General features: G+C 38.0%; 1 protein-coding gene across 1 annotated transcript; it reads right to left on the bottom strand.

Moving 5' to 3' along the window:
* Positions 1–1,330: 1,330 nt before the first annotated feature.
* Positions 1,331–14,637, bottom strand: il6r (interleukin 6 receptor). The gene is made up of 10 exons (XM_034696977.1): positions 14,267–14,637; positions 9,845–10,474; positions 9,124–9,247; positions 6,914–7,101; positions 6,630–6,799; positions 5,619–5,763; positions 3,738–3,769; positions 3,590–3,638; positions 3,171–3,273; positions 1,331–2,148 (listed from the first exon to the last, which is right to left on the bottom strand). The coding sequence occupies exons 1-10, from the start codon at positions 14,355–14,357 to the stop codon at positions 1,839–1,841; spliced, it is 1,842 nt and encodes a 613-aa protein (XP_034552868.1). The 5' UTR covers positions 14,358–14,637; the 3' UTR covers positions 1,331–1,838.
* Between the last annotated feature and the right edge of the window lie 973 nt (positions 14,638–15,610).

Below are 15,610 nucleotides of genomic sequence, written 5' to 3'. Positions count from 1 at the left end.
AATTTCTGCATTTACATAGAAAGTTTAGACACATAGATTACCAAGGAACATACAGAATAAAAACCAAAACAAACAAATAAACAAACAGACAAAAAAAATAGGAAAGAGGGAAAAAGGGAAACACAACAAAACAAAACAATTGGTCCAGAAGAAGAAGAAGGGAGAAAATTCATATGTTAGTGAAGTTATGTCGATGTAGGTGTGTGTATGTGGGTATGTAAGAGAAATTGTGTGGGGGGGATTGTTCAGTTCAGCAAGTTCTTAAGATTGTCCACTGTAGCACACCATAGCTGAATTATGTCCTCTTTGGCTCCATGGATGCGAGCTGTAGAAATTTCCAAATACACATTATCAATAAACTTTAGTAACCATTGTTTACAAGTGAGCAGTAAGGGGTGTTTCCATCTAGTGGCAACCATCTTCTTAAGCAGCCGTCAAGCCAGCTAAAAACACACGCTTCTGAGCTCTATGGAGCTTCAGCTGATGTAAGCCATTTAAAATCAAGACGGAAGGAGACAATGGGATAAACAAATGTAACAACAGGGACAAATTTACCTTAACCCTTTTCCAAAAAGTGGCCACACCAGGGCATTCCCATATCTTATGGTAAAAAGTACCAGTTACACCTAATGGACACAATGTGCAATTTGGGTCGGGCTTCATTGCTCCATTCAAAGTCAGGGCTAAGGTCAGGGACATTCGTCCGCCAAAGACTATCAATTGACAGTTGGTGATATCTGTTATATCTGAGAGTGACTGTTTTAGACTACAGAAGGGTGCCAAGACAAAAATAATATGTTGGTTCTTCTTTAATTCTGTTCCTCCTCAAGTTTTTAATGTTTTAAGCTATAATATGACAAGTTGTGGATTTACAAGAGGTAATAATGTTGGAGATTTTCTCAGTAATTCATAAATATACAATGCATGCCATGGGTTGCTTTTGTGTTGTTTTCTTTGTGGTTTTCTGGTTTTGTTCTGTGTTTTATCTGTTGCCGTTCTTGTGTGTAGCGTCTTGTCGTGTTGCTACCTGTGTTTTCCTGTGGTCTTGAGTTTGTTTTCAGTGTTTTATTCTGTAGAATATTCTTGTGTTAAGTTTTGTGTTACTGCCTGTGTTTTCCCCCCCTTTGTAATTGTCCTTACCTGTGTATCCTTACACGTTACCCAGTGTGTCTATTTAGTCTCTGTGTTTCCTCCCTTCTGTGCCTGTTCATTGTACTTCTGTGCTTGTGACCTGTGTTTGTCTGTGGTCTTCAGTGTTGTTTTCCGTGTTCTAGTGTTTCCCGTTTCTCGATTTTTTTTTGTTTGAAGAAGTTTTTTTTTTATCTCAGTCTAAGTTTATTCAATCCTTTTTATTTGGAATCCGCACCTGGGTCCTCCCCCTCTTTTACAAAAAGCCTGTAGCATTTGAGGTCACATGAGTTCTAGGACCAATGTGCCTAGCACTCACTTTTATTTCTTTCATGTTAAAATGTCTCAAAAGCAGCAAAACACATATACAGACAAAAAAAACGAAAACTATTTGACCCTTTTGGGGGGGAACTGAGAGGGCAGGGTGTGAATGATACATTTCATAAAACGTAACAAAATTATATACAAACAGAACACAGGGTGGTTCGGTAAATACAGCCAACAGTTGTCTCTTATGTCTACGAAAACATGATTTGCTGAAAGGCTACTCTTAAGACAACCACATATACAGCAATAACAAAAAAGTATTTTAGAGGTATATAAGGTAAAAGACAGTTACAGAGAGAAATACAGCCAAACTATAAAAGTAGTTTCTTAGTTTGCTTCTAACAGAAGAAAAGTCTGTCATCTTTGGTCATCTTCCTGTCTGATCATCCCTCCTTTTGGACAAAGAAGTAAGTTGTGTTGTTGAAGTGCTGGGCTTCCAGCCTGTCATTTATCCACTGTTCTTGCTCATCTTCCTCTTCTTCTTCTCCTTCTTCTTCCTCCCCTTCTTCCTCTTCTTCCTCTTCTTCTTCTTCCATGTCATTTGGTGGAGGATGTTTGTAACGTGGAGGGGCAAAAATCACCACAGCCTGCCTTTCTGGGGCTGTTGGGGTGAAGATCTGAGGCTGAGGCGGGTCACCACACTGGGCAGAAGCACCCAGACTCTGCAGTTTGGACACAAATCTGTCCTTGTATCTGAAAGGAAAAGTTGGACTTGTAAAAGAATAAATCTGACTGGGACTACCATCCACTGGCTGTCGACTGACACTCAATTAATCCCATGCAATGCTACTGCTGGAGCTGTTGAACTTTGACCTTTGCTGCTCAAGAGATTCATTTGGCTGGCTTCAATCATTGCAGGTTTGATAGAATATGTGAAACTATGACAAACTGAAACTTTGGCTGTTTTCGAAACTGCCTACTATACTAGCAGTACGTACTGATTTGGCCAAAATTCAGTATGTAGTATGGGAACAAGGGCAAAATCTGCAGGAAGCCAAAACTCCCCGGATGTCTCACATTTTGGGAAAATTTTATAGCATGCATCAGACCAGTCTGCCGCGGGTACTGTTTCCCACAATGCACAGCGCTCGTTCAGGTTTTTCTTTTCTCTTCTTTTTTTGACGGAGGGAACTCAGTTTGTAGGTTCTGTGAAAATCATTAAATTACATATAAACCACTTTTAAACTTTTAAAATCATAAGTGATGCTAGACAAGCAGTTTCTCTATCAGCTTGGCTGTTTTTTACTTCCGCTTTCCGAAACAGGAAATTTAATGACGTCTGTCCCAGAGTACTGCAACACAGATCGAACAGAACAGTCATACTACAGACTAAATTCAAACGCATTATGTAAGTAGTATGTAGTAGACCGTTTCGAAACAGCCAATGTTTAGACTAGCTGCCAGTATACGTGACTAATTGTGTTGGGAAAATATGATGACTGCGTGATAATAAACTGTTAGTTGATATTCGGTGAAATCCACAGGTACCTTTTTTGGTTACTGTTATTTGGTCAGCAATTCTTCACCAATGATAGATAAAGCTTGTCTTCAGTAATTGGGTGAGATTGTTATTGTTTGTTCCATAAAAAAATCAGAAACCCTCACTCACACCCCATAGCTTCCCCAATCACAACTCATTGGCACTGCTACTGCATATTTATCCCAGTTTGTACAGCAGAAAATAAAAGAACATTACCAAGCAAAAATATCACTACCTGAATATGTAGATGGCCAAAGTAACTGATAAGAGGATGAATAAACAAGAGATCCACAGGATGTGATGGGTCAGCTCTGGTCCACTAAACACCGGTTCAATAACTGTCAAAAGAGAAGGGCAAGAAGTAAGACATCCAATCACAGAGTAACATCCATGCAAGTGCAAAGTTTGGGTGTGACTGAATGTGTGTGCACGATAGGTGTGTTGAGCCATGTTTCCTGTGGCTTGTGTCGTTGTTGAGCCTCAGTTATTATGATGACATGGCTTCCTGTGAAAGCTCAGAGGGGCAGAGGGGTTTTTTAAGCCCTAACAACATTCAAGAGTTCCCTTTTACTTCTTTTCGACTCTGTCTTTCTTAACATACGCACACACACACCAAATAAATGCAAATGCTCCACTCTCTTCTTGATGTCTTACCATAAATCAAGTCATCATCTGCTCCAGAGCCCTCTAGGTAGACTGGAAACTGCAAGAAAGAGAAGGTTAAACAAAAACTGGGTAAGACATGGGATGTAGGGCAGTATGCAGAGTATTTGGCATGCAGTGCGAGTGTTAAGAGTCTTACCGTTGTGGTGATAAGAGGCGACAGTGACGGTGCTAAGGAGAAAGATCCATACAGATGACATATTGTTAACACTTCAACAGGGAAGAAATACATAAAGTGTTTACACTGGGCTAAAAGATCAGTCACAGTTTCTAATGTACAGTACAGTTCAACATACACAAAGGTTTTAATATACTCCAAAAATCTGCTGGACAAAACTGTTCATTATTACACTTCAATTCTCTTTGCCTTATTTTTCACTTTTTATTTTTTTACTAAAAACGGAGGAAATCATCTTGAAATAAAGTAGTCACAGCAAAAACACCAAAACAAAGTTATTTAACTTAAATTGTTTAAAGGAGGAAGAAGATATTTGTTTATGTAACAGCTTCAATAAATGTCTTATACAGAATGAGGGAATCTCCTTTATGAAATACAGAACCCTTAATATTCAATACTATGTGAACAAGTCTCTTCCTCATCCTGTCATGGTGCAGTGTTACAGAAGTAAACGTTCCTGTAAAGACATTGACCACAGACTCTAAATAGAGGGACTGTTATAGATATGCTAATGGTCATGAAGCTCTGGTTCTGTTTTTTAACATCTTGAACTTTATTTTTTACAACATACGATGAAGTGTTGACAGGAATTAAGAGGACAGAGACAAGTTGTTGACATTAGACATACGTATGCGGTTGTTCTCAGAGTGAGGAAGTATGGATAACATGGTCTGCCTCTTATATCTATACAGACCACCAGGAGATTTATTGAACAAATAGTTTCAGAGATGTGCTGATGTTGTGTTTTAAATGGGGCTGTTTGGAAAGTACATGTTTTATTATAAGTCTATAATAAAAGGTTTTTCTTTTGTTTTCTATACATATATTGAATATGTAAAGAGAAAACTGTTTACTGCACTGTAACTTAACCCTCCTGTTATGTTCTGGGTCAGATTGACCCATTTCAAAATTCAAAAATCCAAAGAAAATTGTTAAAAGTATTTTTTCTTCTTCTGATTGGCTTAATTAGCGTAATCAACATATAAGATAAAAATGGTTAATTTCACATATTTGCAGCCCCCCCTGCATGTTTATATTAGGCTACACAGATACTGTTTGTGGCTCAATCTGACCGGGCAGTCAAAGTGGACCCTAAAAGGAGTCAGAAGTGTCCAATAATAATTGTTTCTTTGGAACTGTGTGACATATTTCCCTCCACCTTCTCTGTTCCCGTTGGCAAACTCCATCCACATTGAGTGGACACTCAGCAGGGGATGGGCAAAACATATTAAGATTATTTGCAAGGGAGTCCTACCAACAGTTTACTTTTTAAAATTTGAACATGAATATTCATGAAAAACAAAAGAGTAATCCTCATTGAACCATGATCTGTGAGAGTTAAAGAACACCAATGTACTAAATATTGATTTAAATGTTTAGTAATGGAGTTAATAATGAGATTATAAAAATGTTTATTGGGATTTTTTGGGGTTCTGACACTTTCGGATAACTAAATATGTCCCGGGTCAAATTGACCCAGGAACATTATTGCTGTTCCTGAGAAACGAACATAACAGGAGGGTTAATGTCTTCAGAGAGGAACAGACAGACAGCTAGGAATAGGAAAATGACGTATGTATGAGAGTACGTCTATGTAAACAGCTTTTATAAAAACCTAGGAAACAGGACACCTGCCTCCTGCAGTTGTCATGACTACTTTTGTGTGGGTCCAGGACATATCATGTATCACAGTAGTGATAAAGTTCAATGGTTTAATTTATCTCACTTCTTAGTCCCTAAAACACGCCTATCTGATGTTCCTTCTAAAAAAATATTAAAACAAACTAAATTGAAATACTTTATTTGGTCCTTTAATTTGATGTATGTGTTGAACATATTTACCTGTCCAGCTGCTGGCATTAACAGGCGTACTCCAGTCACTCCACTGACCATCGTATTCCTCACTAGCTCGGAGCTGTATCAGGTACTCCACACCTGGCATTACGTCTGTGATCGTGTAGTACCGATCTTCTTTAATGACCTTTACCTGTACAGAAAGACACAACCAGGTAAACACAATCAGACTGAGCATCACCTGAGACAGCAGGGTTTTAAATGTTTTTTACCACAAAAGCTAAAGGTTGAATTGAAGCACTGAACTTCAAAAAGTAGACCAGATAAAATAAAATTAATGTGATTTAGAAATGTTTTGAAAACATTTGAAAACGGTGCTTTATTCTGTCCTGTAAATGTTTATTTATATTTATTTATCTATTTTTAATTCTTATTTAATTGTATTCATACATTTAATTTATTTTCCAATTTTCTTTAGTTTGTTGCAGTTGTTCTTCGTACCATTTTTATTTCTGACATCTTCTTTTCTAATTGAATTGTTATTATAAGAATTATGCAATGTACCCTCAATTAACCCTCCAGTTATGTTCCGGGTCAGATTGACCCTTTTCAAAGTAAAAAAAAAAAAAAAAAATTGTTAAAAGTATTTTTTGGTATGAAACTTCTTCTGCTTGGCTTTATCAGCGTAATCAACATGTTTAAAAAATGGTTAATTTAACATATTTGTAACCCCCCCTGCATGTTTATATTACATACATACTGTTCCAAGGTCAATTTGACCTGGCAGTCAAATATTGATTCAGATGGTTAGTAATGGAGTTAACAATGAAATTAGGAAAATGTTTATTGGGATTTTTTTGGGGTTCTGACACTTTTGGATAATTGAATATTCCTCGGGTCAAATTGACCCAGGAACATTATTGCTGTTCCTGAGAAATGAAAATAACAGGAGGGTTAACAGAGATGAGATAAGAAGTTGAACTTATAATCATTGCAAAGAAATGTTATAAAGAACAGAGCGTAAAGAAACACAAGGAGCATCCACATTTGTCCACGCACCTGCTCATTATCAAATGAAGCCCTGCGAGGTCTGTATTTGATCTCATAGATGAGTTCATAAAAGCTGTCTTGAGACTTCCAGGACTTGGGGTAACTCCATGTCACCTTTAACCTCGTCTCCTGTCCCACTTCCTGCCAGGCTGAAACTTGTGATGGTGGTTCGGGCTTTACTGCGGTAAAAGGAGGAAACGTACAGTATATTCAGCACAGCTTTTAGTTCCTTTTACATAAAACCAAACACGCGTGCTGTATACTTTACACACCCACTCTACACACTCACTCACAGATGCCCAGAGGTCTGAAGTGCTGAAGGTTGCTGGTGGCATTCCCTGCAATGCTTGTAACACACAGGTAAGCCTTATGAAGGGTTCTCAGCTCGTCCTCGTTGTAGTCCAGAGCACACCAGCAGCGGGAGAGTCGAAGGGAATACGAGCACTTAAACTGATGAAATGGCTCAGAGCCCCTGCCTCTTCTGAGAGAAAAGCAAAGGTATTGTGATGCACATTAACGGGTAAGAAAGATAGAAAACAGTCATACAACATCTCTCTTAATTCACTTTAGCTAGTTTTACCCTAATAACCCCTCTATTGGAAATACAGCTTGTGTTAAACTATTATTTTTGGATGCCAAGGTGACCAAGTCTCCCCTCTCTCTATTTCGATTATTTCTGTACTACTGTATGGCTAATAAAAACGTGATACACCTTTCAGGTTTTTCTTTTAGAATTAAACTTCAATTAAGTGTGAACATTTAGAAATAAGTAATTTACTTTACTTCTTAATTAAAACAAAAATAGAAGTTTTGAATGGCAAATGCTTCCGTTTTTGTAAGTATTACACAAAACAACCATTAATTGTCCATTTTATAGAAAACAAAAAAAACATATATGTGGTATAGGGACCTGCTTTTCAAGCGAATATGAATGATAGGTCAGGTGAAGTGAATACAGTAACAGCACCTTGTTGTTGAAAATGTCATTAAGGGTTCGACAGATTTATGACTGAGGGAGGTGTAAAGTAGAAGAACTCTATACAAATCAAATAAAAGAATGAAATTCTTCAACTATTCAGCATGACAGAAAACACTGCTATATTCATGAGTCATTGCAGGACTGGACAACTCTCCTAACCTGCTCATCAAAGCCAACTGTACTGTTGAACACAAAGCTGATGCCACTACACTTACTGATGTGTCACTTTGATCAAGTGAAATCTATTTACGGCTTTTCTGTCTTTCATTTACTCAAAGAACTTTCTGTAATATCCATCATTTGATGTCCTTTTGACAGTCTCTCAGAGAATGAAGACATGGTACCTATAGCTCTGTATGGAAGTGAGATCTGGGCCCCCCTCAGTAGACAGGAGCATGGCTCAAGGGACGTTTCCCATTACTCTTAAACATTCAGAAACAGGCAATCAAATTTTGGACACATCTAAATTTAAGCCCAAAAGACTCACTTCAATATAAAACACTAAAAACCCAAGAGCTGAACCCTGAAAACTGTCCCCTTAGTCAGCTGGTGAGGAAGCTAATCAGCACAACTCCAGTCAGCACTGATCCAAAACACAACCAAATTAAACTCATCATGAAGCACTCCAAAGATCTGTATTTAGAACACTGGAGAAACCAAACAAAGACCCAAAGTAGAATGAATTGTTATTTGACCCTAAACCGTGGTTATAAATTATCTGAATATCTGTACAGTGTCAGAGAGGCTGAGTGACCACCAGCTGGCTGTAGAGACAGGGAGATACAGGCAGACCTGGCTACCCAGAGAGGAGCGTCTATGTGCTCACTGCTCTACAGGGGACATAGAGACAGAGATGCACTTCCTCCTCCACTGTAGCAAGTTCTCTTTTCTAAGAGATTCCCACTACAGGGAAATTACTAAAATAGTACCTAACTTCCCAACATTAACCCCAGAAGAGAAACTGTCTGTTCTCCTGGGGGAAGGGTCAGCAGCTCCTCTGGCTGCTAAATATGTGTCTGCCTGTCACAGCCTGAGGGACGCACCATCCCATAATATTTGGTTTTAGGCGAAGGTTTTATGAGCATACCGCATCAAATGAGGACATTGAGATATGTTGTATGGGTGACATCATTGTTTTAATGAGTATAAAATATGTAATTTATATAATATGTAATGAATATATATGTAATATATGTGTATAAATCGTATGTGCTTTGGCAACAACATGTCTTTGTCCATGCCAATAAAGCAAATTGAATTGAAATTGAAATATAACTACTTGTTGAAGGCATAGCCAGTGATGGAACATTAAGCCTACAGATTCTTTAACCTGTACTGCTTTAGTTTGACAGTTCTCATCTCAATCATAGCACAGTGGACTGAGAGGTGGTTACATGGTTCAAAATGATCTGTAGGGCTCTAAAATACAGAATTATACCTTATATTTCTAATCTATACTTTACCATCTTTGCATTATGCATACATGATTCATGTTTGAGTGATATTGTTCATGTATGTCCTCACCTTTTACTAAGAAGGAGAAAACAGTCAGGAGTTATGGTGAAAGCCTTGCGAGGAGTCCACTCACAGCGAATCTTACTGCTGGGTGACCTTTTGTAGCAGGACAGGCTTGGAGTCTCTGGAGGATCTAACACATGTTTCAAGAACATTATTTTTCATCCAGTCAATCATTTGAATGCTGACTTTTCATCTTAAAATACATCTTGGATCAGCATCAACCACAGCCACACTTTACTCACTGGTGTGTTCAGGTGTAATAATGAAAACATGGTAGTTTGAAACATGCCAAAAACACTTTGAGTCAAACATGATAACTTCTGATATAATAGTCAATCAAAAATGATGTCAAAGAGAGGCAGAAGCAGCAAATATAGTGAGATAAAGTGTGATCTGGCAGCAAAAATCTTTAAATGAATACAGAAAAATGTTAGGTTTTTTTCAATCGCATAATTGAGTTATCAAATAAAAGTTAGGCTCTACTTAAATTTCTATGATTTATTTAAACAATGAAGTACTCTTTGCTGATACAGGAAACACACACAAGCTCACACAGATGTGTAAGAGGTTACATAAACTAATTGTTGACAGTCAGAATGTGTGACATTATTGACTGTGCCATGTCTTCATCAGTGAGTGTACAGCTAATGTTGAACTTCTGATAGATTTAAAGTATGTCAGTATGACAGTCGAACACTTCACTTGGAGCTTTCTTCTTTTTACTCACCTGCAATGGTGACTCTTACAGAGAACATCTCTCTGCCTTTGTAGTAACACGCGTACTTCCCAGAGTCTTTCACTCTAACCGAGGACAGAGACAGTGTAGCCCCTCGCTCCTCAAATGCGATCTCTCCCCAGTCTCTGTCTCCTTTTCCCACTGTCTTTCCATTCCACTTCCAATGATGCATCATTTTTACACCCCTTGTCACCCTGCTGCCTTCCTCTCCTTCCTCTTCCTCAAGCTCACCCTCGTCACCCACCTCTTCGGCCTCCCAGTTGTATTCACTCTTTAAAAGCCTGCTCACACCACTTTTCCGGACCATGTGAGTGGTGGGAGAAGCTGTGTATCCTGCATCGGTGTGTGTGATTATCCGGTTGTCATGGGCCTCTGTTGGACTGGAGTGATACCCCTGACTCGCAGCACTCTTCACAGTCTGCTTGTAGCTTTTCACTGAAGCGACTGTGATGTCTGTTATATTTACAGCGGTCCGGGTTGCATTTGAAGAAATCCATTTTCTGCTGGAGTTTGAGAGGTTTCTGGCCACGCTGACTTTTACTCCATCCACCTTTACGTGCCCGCTGCAGGTCAGAAGCAACTTACTGCCTGGAGACAAAACCAGCAGACCAGGGGGAGGCTCTGCGCAGGAAAGCAAACATCAGAAACACAGTTTATCAAGTGTTATCTATTGTACAATTCTTGTCCTCTGAGATTTGGTTGAGGTTGACTAAGAAGAGCACACAGAGTGCTCAACATTGCACCACAAAAAGTACTGAAACTCCATTTTACTTCCTCTTATGCTGTCCCTTGTCTGTTTTCTGTCTTTTTCTGACTCAAACCATGCACCTTTTTTGTCATCTTTTTCTTATTTACGTAACTGGCATCCCCTTATTATTATTAATTTTAGATTGTGCTCAAAACACACAGTTAATCATAACTTCACAGTTATAGCTCTTTTTGTTCTTACAGACCCCTGTTTGGACTTCACTATCTCGCAGTCAACAGCAAAGAGCCCGTGTGAAGTCCAAATAAACTTTCTCTACGCTGTGTCCCACTTTCCCAGTTCCCTGTTTATTACCCTGGAAATGGGAAAAGGTATGGCTCTTTGGCTTGGAGAGGACGGAGCAACACAAAACACTTTTAGGCTTCTACTTATTTGAAAAGTTTGATTGTATTGGACCCATGCACACATGATTTGACAAAGTGCAGTTTCTAAGCTTTAAAACTCCTCCAGCAGTTTATGTCCAGTACAACAAACACAACCAAGGTCAAAACCACATTTTATAGTAGAATCTGATTGGCTGATAGAAGTTGGCAGCACTGGGCTCACACACAGAAATCCAAACAGTAGTGGTTATCTGTTCATGGTGCCAAAAGACAATTTAGAAAAGCAGAAATGTCTTGTTTAGTGTCCAAGCCAATTTTATGAACGACACTATGAAATGAAAACGTAAGCCCATAAAGGAATCAAGAGATGGCCTGACCTAGAATTAGTTTTACCTATCAGCAGGGATACGTCCAGGATAGCCAGGGATGGCATGGGCTCAATTAGCATTGTCAGAGGCGGTACTTGTGTTAAAAACAACTATTTGGGTTGTGTTGCAACAGGCTACAGCTAACTTTGCATTTAAATATATCACATTTTCTTTTGCTAGTACTTTTAGTTGTGGAATAATACTTCACACATCTATTTCATAAGACAGGTGCAGTTTCATGTATTGGCAACATTTGGCAATTTGGAAATAAATCTGACAAAAATGGATCATCTAATATTTAAGAGCTTAGTAAGTAAATATCAACATCTGTTTCAACATACCGGGCAGCACTTTTCTATTAAGTGAGTGTACCAGTCATGACTGAAACCAGCTGTGACTCACCGCCACAGTTCATGGGGTAAGAAATATGGACTGACAAAGGGAACTAAGTCACACAAAAATTGTGACAAGTCAACCAACGACTGAGACAAAGTTCATTAATCCAGTAGACTATCAATATTAAATTAATTTTGATTTTCTGATGTTAATGTGAAAATTTAATTTCAAGTTCAATTCAGAATCAGAATCAGAAATACTTTATTTATCCCGGGGAGGGAAATTCGGTCATTACAGAGCTCTTATAAACAGTATGTTAGAAAGTCAAAATATTAATCGAAGAAGGAATAAAATAAGATATAAATACGAATAAAATAGAATAAAATAAAGATTAAATAAAATAGAAAATAATAATAATAATAATAATAATAAAGTATATACAGTATGTTCAGAAGCGCAGAATAGTTAGAATTACCTATATACAAAAGTGCTGGGAATGAAGGAGATATATATAAGGATGTTAAAGTGGCAGGGATATTGCACAGTGTATTGCATGGTTATTGTATAGTTATTACATAGAGTATGGGTTATTGTTATTGTTCAGTGATCAGTGATCAGGGGGAGGAGGTGTACAGTCTGATGACCAAAGGCAAGATTGACTTCCTGTGAGTCTTGCACTCAATTTGATTTCCTTATAAAAAAAAAGTTTAGGTTTTCAAAAGTATTTTTCCAAAAATGTATCTTGAGAAGAGAGAAAGTCATCATATAATCAGGGTTGTCTGATATTCAGACCACTGTAGTACAGGAATGTGCAGGAATATGGTTGTAGTTTCTAAGTATTTTAAATGGTGACTATGAAAAAGTGATTCTTTTTGTGTCTCTTACGTATTAGGCTTTGACGACATGTTGTCACTCAGTTGTGTTACTTGTAGTCAAAAAGATGGACAGAATTATTAAACTTGTATAATACTTAAATGTTAGTTGTGAAAGTAGTTATAAGTTGAACAAAAGTGTAAATAAATTATATTAGTGTCTGTCTGTCTGTCTGTCTGTCTGTCTGTCTGTCTGTCTGTCTGTCTGTCTGTCTGTCTGTCTGTTGTGGTGGGAAAAATACAGACATGATAGTATGTTGTTCTTGCTTTGATCAGAAGCTAGAAACATTCACACATACCAAACCTTCTGTGATTTGCATATTGTTATCTGTTCCCATGGCTGAGGAGCAGACCATAAGGTGAGAAGTCAGGAAGATGACCAGGAAGCAAGAGGTGATAAGAAACTCTTTTGTTTGTCTTACAGTTCTTTGAAGATGCTTAATGATGTGTTAATATTATTCTCTGAAGAGGATAAGTAACGTGTTGTATCTTCACTCTGGGTCAGTTGAGCAGACCTTGTCTCGGTTGTTAGATCACTCTGCCATCTGACCGCTTTGCAAAGCTTACTGAAGGCCGGAATAAAGCTCACAAAGACAAACCGTTGTTGTTTGAGTCTATCATTTCCAGATTTCCACCAAACTGTCTGTCTGTCTGTCTGTCTGTCTGTATTCACTCATACTTCATGCCACCCCTGCATGAAACAGTACCCAAGTGAAGTCTGGACATAACCCTTCATATCAAAAAGCTCCTTAGTTCCCCATGGAGTTCCAGAGGGTTCAGTGTTTGGGACACTCCTCTAGTTAAGAGCTCCCAGGCCGAAGATATGAACTGTACCTAATGATGCAAAACTTTTTGTCTCTACAAAGTATACTCACTACTTGACTTGAACACATGAAAATATACAGATGACAGACATTAACCTCAAATTCTACAGTAGCTGAGCTTACATCCACACTGTCAACATTTGTTTGTGCCCCATTGCTGATGCAACCATTCCTGCTGCCAGACAAGTTAAGAGCCTTGAAGTTTTATCCTTGACCAACTCTTCCAAACCTGCATCCAAACATCAGAACGATTACTTAATCCAAACTTCTGCACACATATCTATCTATCCATGTGTGTGTGTGTGTGTGTTTATGTGTGTGCCTTTCATATAGGCCTATATATATATATATTTGTAAACGTGTAAAAGTGTTTTTGTAAACAAGCTCATTCACACAAACCAAAACACCTGCACATTGGTATATCACAGTACTGATTTGACTTTTCTCTGTAGTAGAGTGCATGTTTTGTAGGTTTGGGACTCATATTTTTTGTTTACTGCTCCAATATTATTATTATTTATTATTTTTTAAGTGTCAGGGCTGAATCAAACCTATTAAAGTCTTATCAATATTCAGGACTGTTTGTATATAACTGATTTCTCTCAGATTAATAAATAAAGTCGTATTTATTAATAAAAAACATATGTTGCAGTGATTCATCTTCAATTAAGTCCCATTAAAAAAAGATTAGAAGAATTGAATACAGGTTTGATGGTTCCCAGGCTTTACCCCAGTGTCCTTATGACTATAGCTGTGATGTAAAATAGTACTTAATAGTACTTTAATTAAAAAAAAAAAGACATTGTTTCGTTGAAATGGATTACTTTTTACAATGACTGACACTCATGCTTTCTGTTCCTGACATCTTCACTTCATTAAGTTGGCTGACAGGCTCACGTGGCAGACAGACTTCTCTGGTCTTACCTTTTCTGGGGCAGGTTCCGTCGAAAATGCTGTGAGCTGGTTCGGCGCAAAGAGCCACCAGCAAAGGGAGAAGAATCAGCATTTTGGCCATGGATCCCCCCTCACAGAGTCCTCACACCATCTCTTACATGTAAGTTATTGTCAGCAGAGAACTCTTTTTGACAACCATCAAACTTTTTTTCTACAATAAAATGGACAACCGTCCTGAACAGACGGATTGTCAGACAGACTGACTGATGGGGTTTTATAGTCGAGACCGGCGTCCTCTGGCAAATGTCCGTAAGATCCGTTATTGTGAAATCTTTGCTCTCTTCCCCTTGTTCAGCCTGTTACACAGAGGAAATCCTTCTCAGCATGAAAATAAACCTCCCATGGTAGCCGTATGTAGCCCTGCTGTAAGACATTTACTTCAAAATGTCAAACCCTGAATGTGTATTTAACTTTAACTGTATTTAAAGCTCCTGTGAGGAGTTTTTAATTTGTTATGAAACAGTCTGAAATTGATACAGATACCTCTTTGTGACCTACAAAAGCAAACAAGACCATTAGCATTAAAATTGAATATTTCTATATAGTGATTTTTAATTCCTTTAACTGCTGCAAGGGGGTAGGTGTAAGACTAGATGATTGATAGAATGCTGAATGAAATGCATTTTATTTTCCTTTTGACACAGCACATACTCAAATTGATGCATTTGATTGTAAAAGACAGCGGGATGAGATTTTTTTTTCTGTCAGAAAACGCAACTTACACATCCACGGGACAAAATCAGAGGTATCACTTTGTCCACAGGGGGCGTCGAAATCAACACAAACAGAAAGTTCCTCACATGAGCTTTAACTCTAAATCCTGATAGCTATGCAATACTTCCACGTTACAATTTCCTTTAGAAGATGCTTTTTGTCCGAAGCGACGTACATCAGAGAAAAGTAAATGATCCAGACAGGAGGAAACAATATGAGTGACTTCAACTTCTTCAAGTTCACTCACACACAGGTTCTGACATGCTGAGATAGAGGGAATTCACAGCGTGTTAAGGAGCAGGTGTCCCCCTACAATATTTGATCAGTGTTATCAATCATAATTTTCCTCAGAATCCTAATAAATGAATCTCAAAGTCATCATAATTATCACCATCTCTGCCATCAATATCATTAGCCTATTTGGGTGAATAATTACACCACTGAGGACTCAGAGCCCTCTACACGATATAGCCACACAATAATAATATGAATATTCAAGCACATGAATGTTTGCTTGTTAAATTAGAAAAAAAAATGTACCAAGTTGTTGGTTATGGTTGTATATTTAGTTTTAAAAAATGTATTTCCAGGTAACAAAAA

Source organism: Notolabrus celidotus, chromosome 12 (genome assembly GCF_009762535.1).
Source record: "Notolabrus celidotus isolate fNotCel1 chromosome 12, fNotCel1.pri, whole genome shotgun sequence".
In the NCBI taxonomy this organism is placed as follows: domain Eukaryota; kingdom Metazoa; phylum Chordata; class Actinopteri; order Labriformes; family Labridae; genus Notolabrus; species Notolabrus celidotus.
This window is presented reverse-complemented; position numbering and strand designations above follow the sequence as displayed.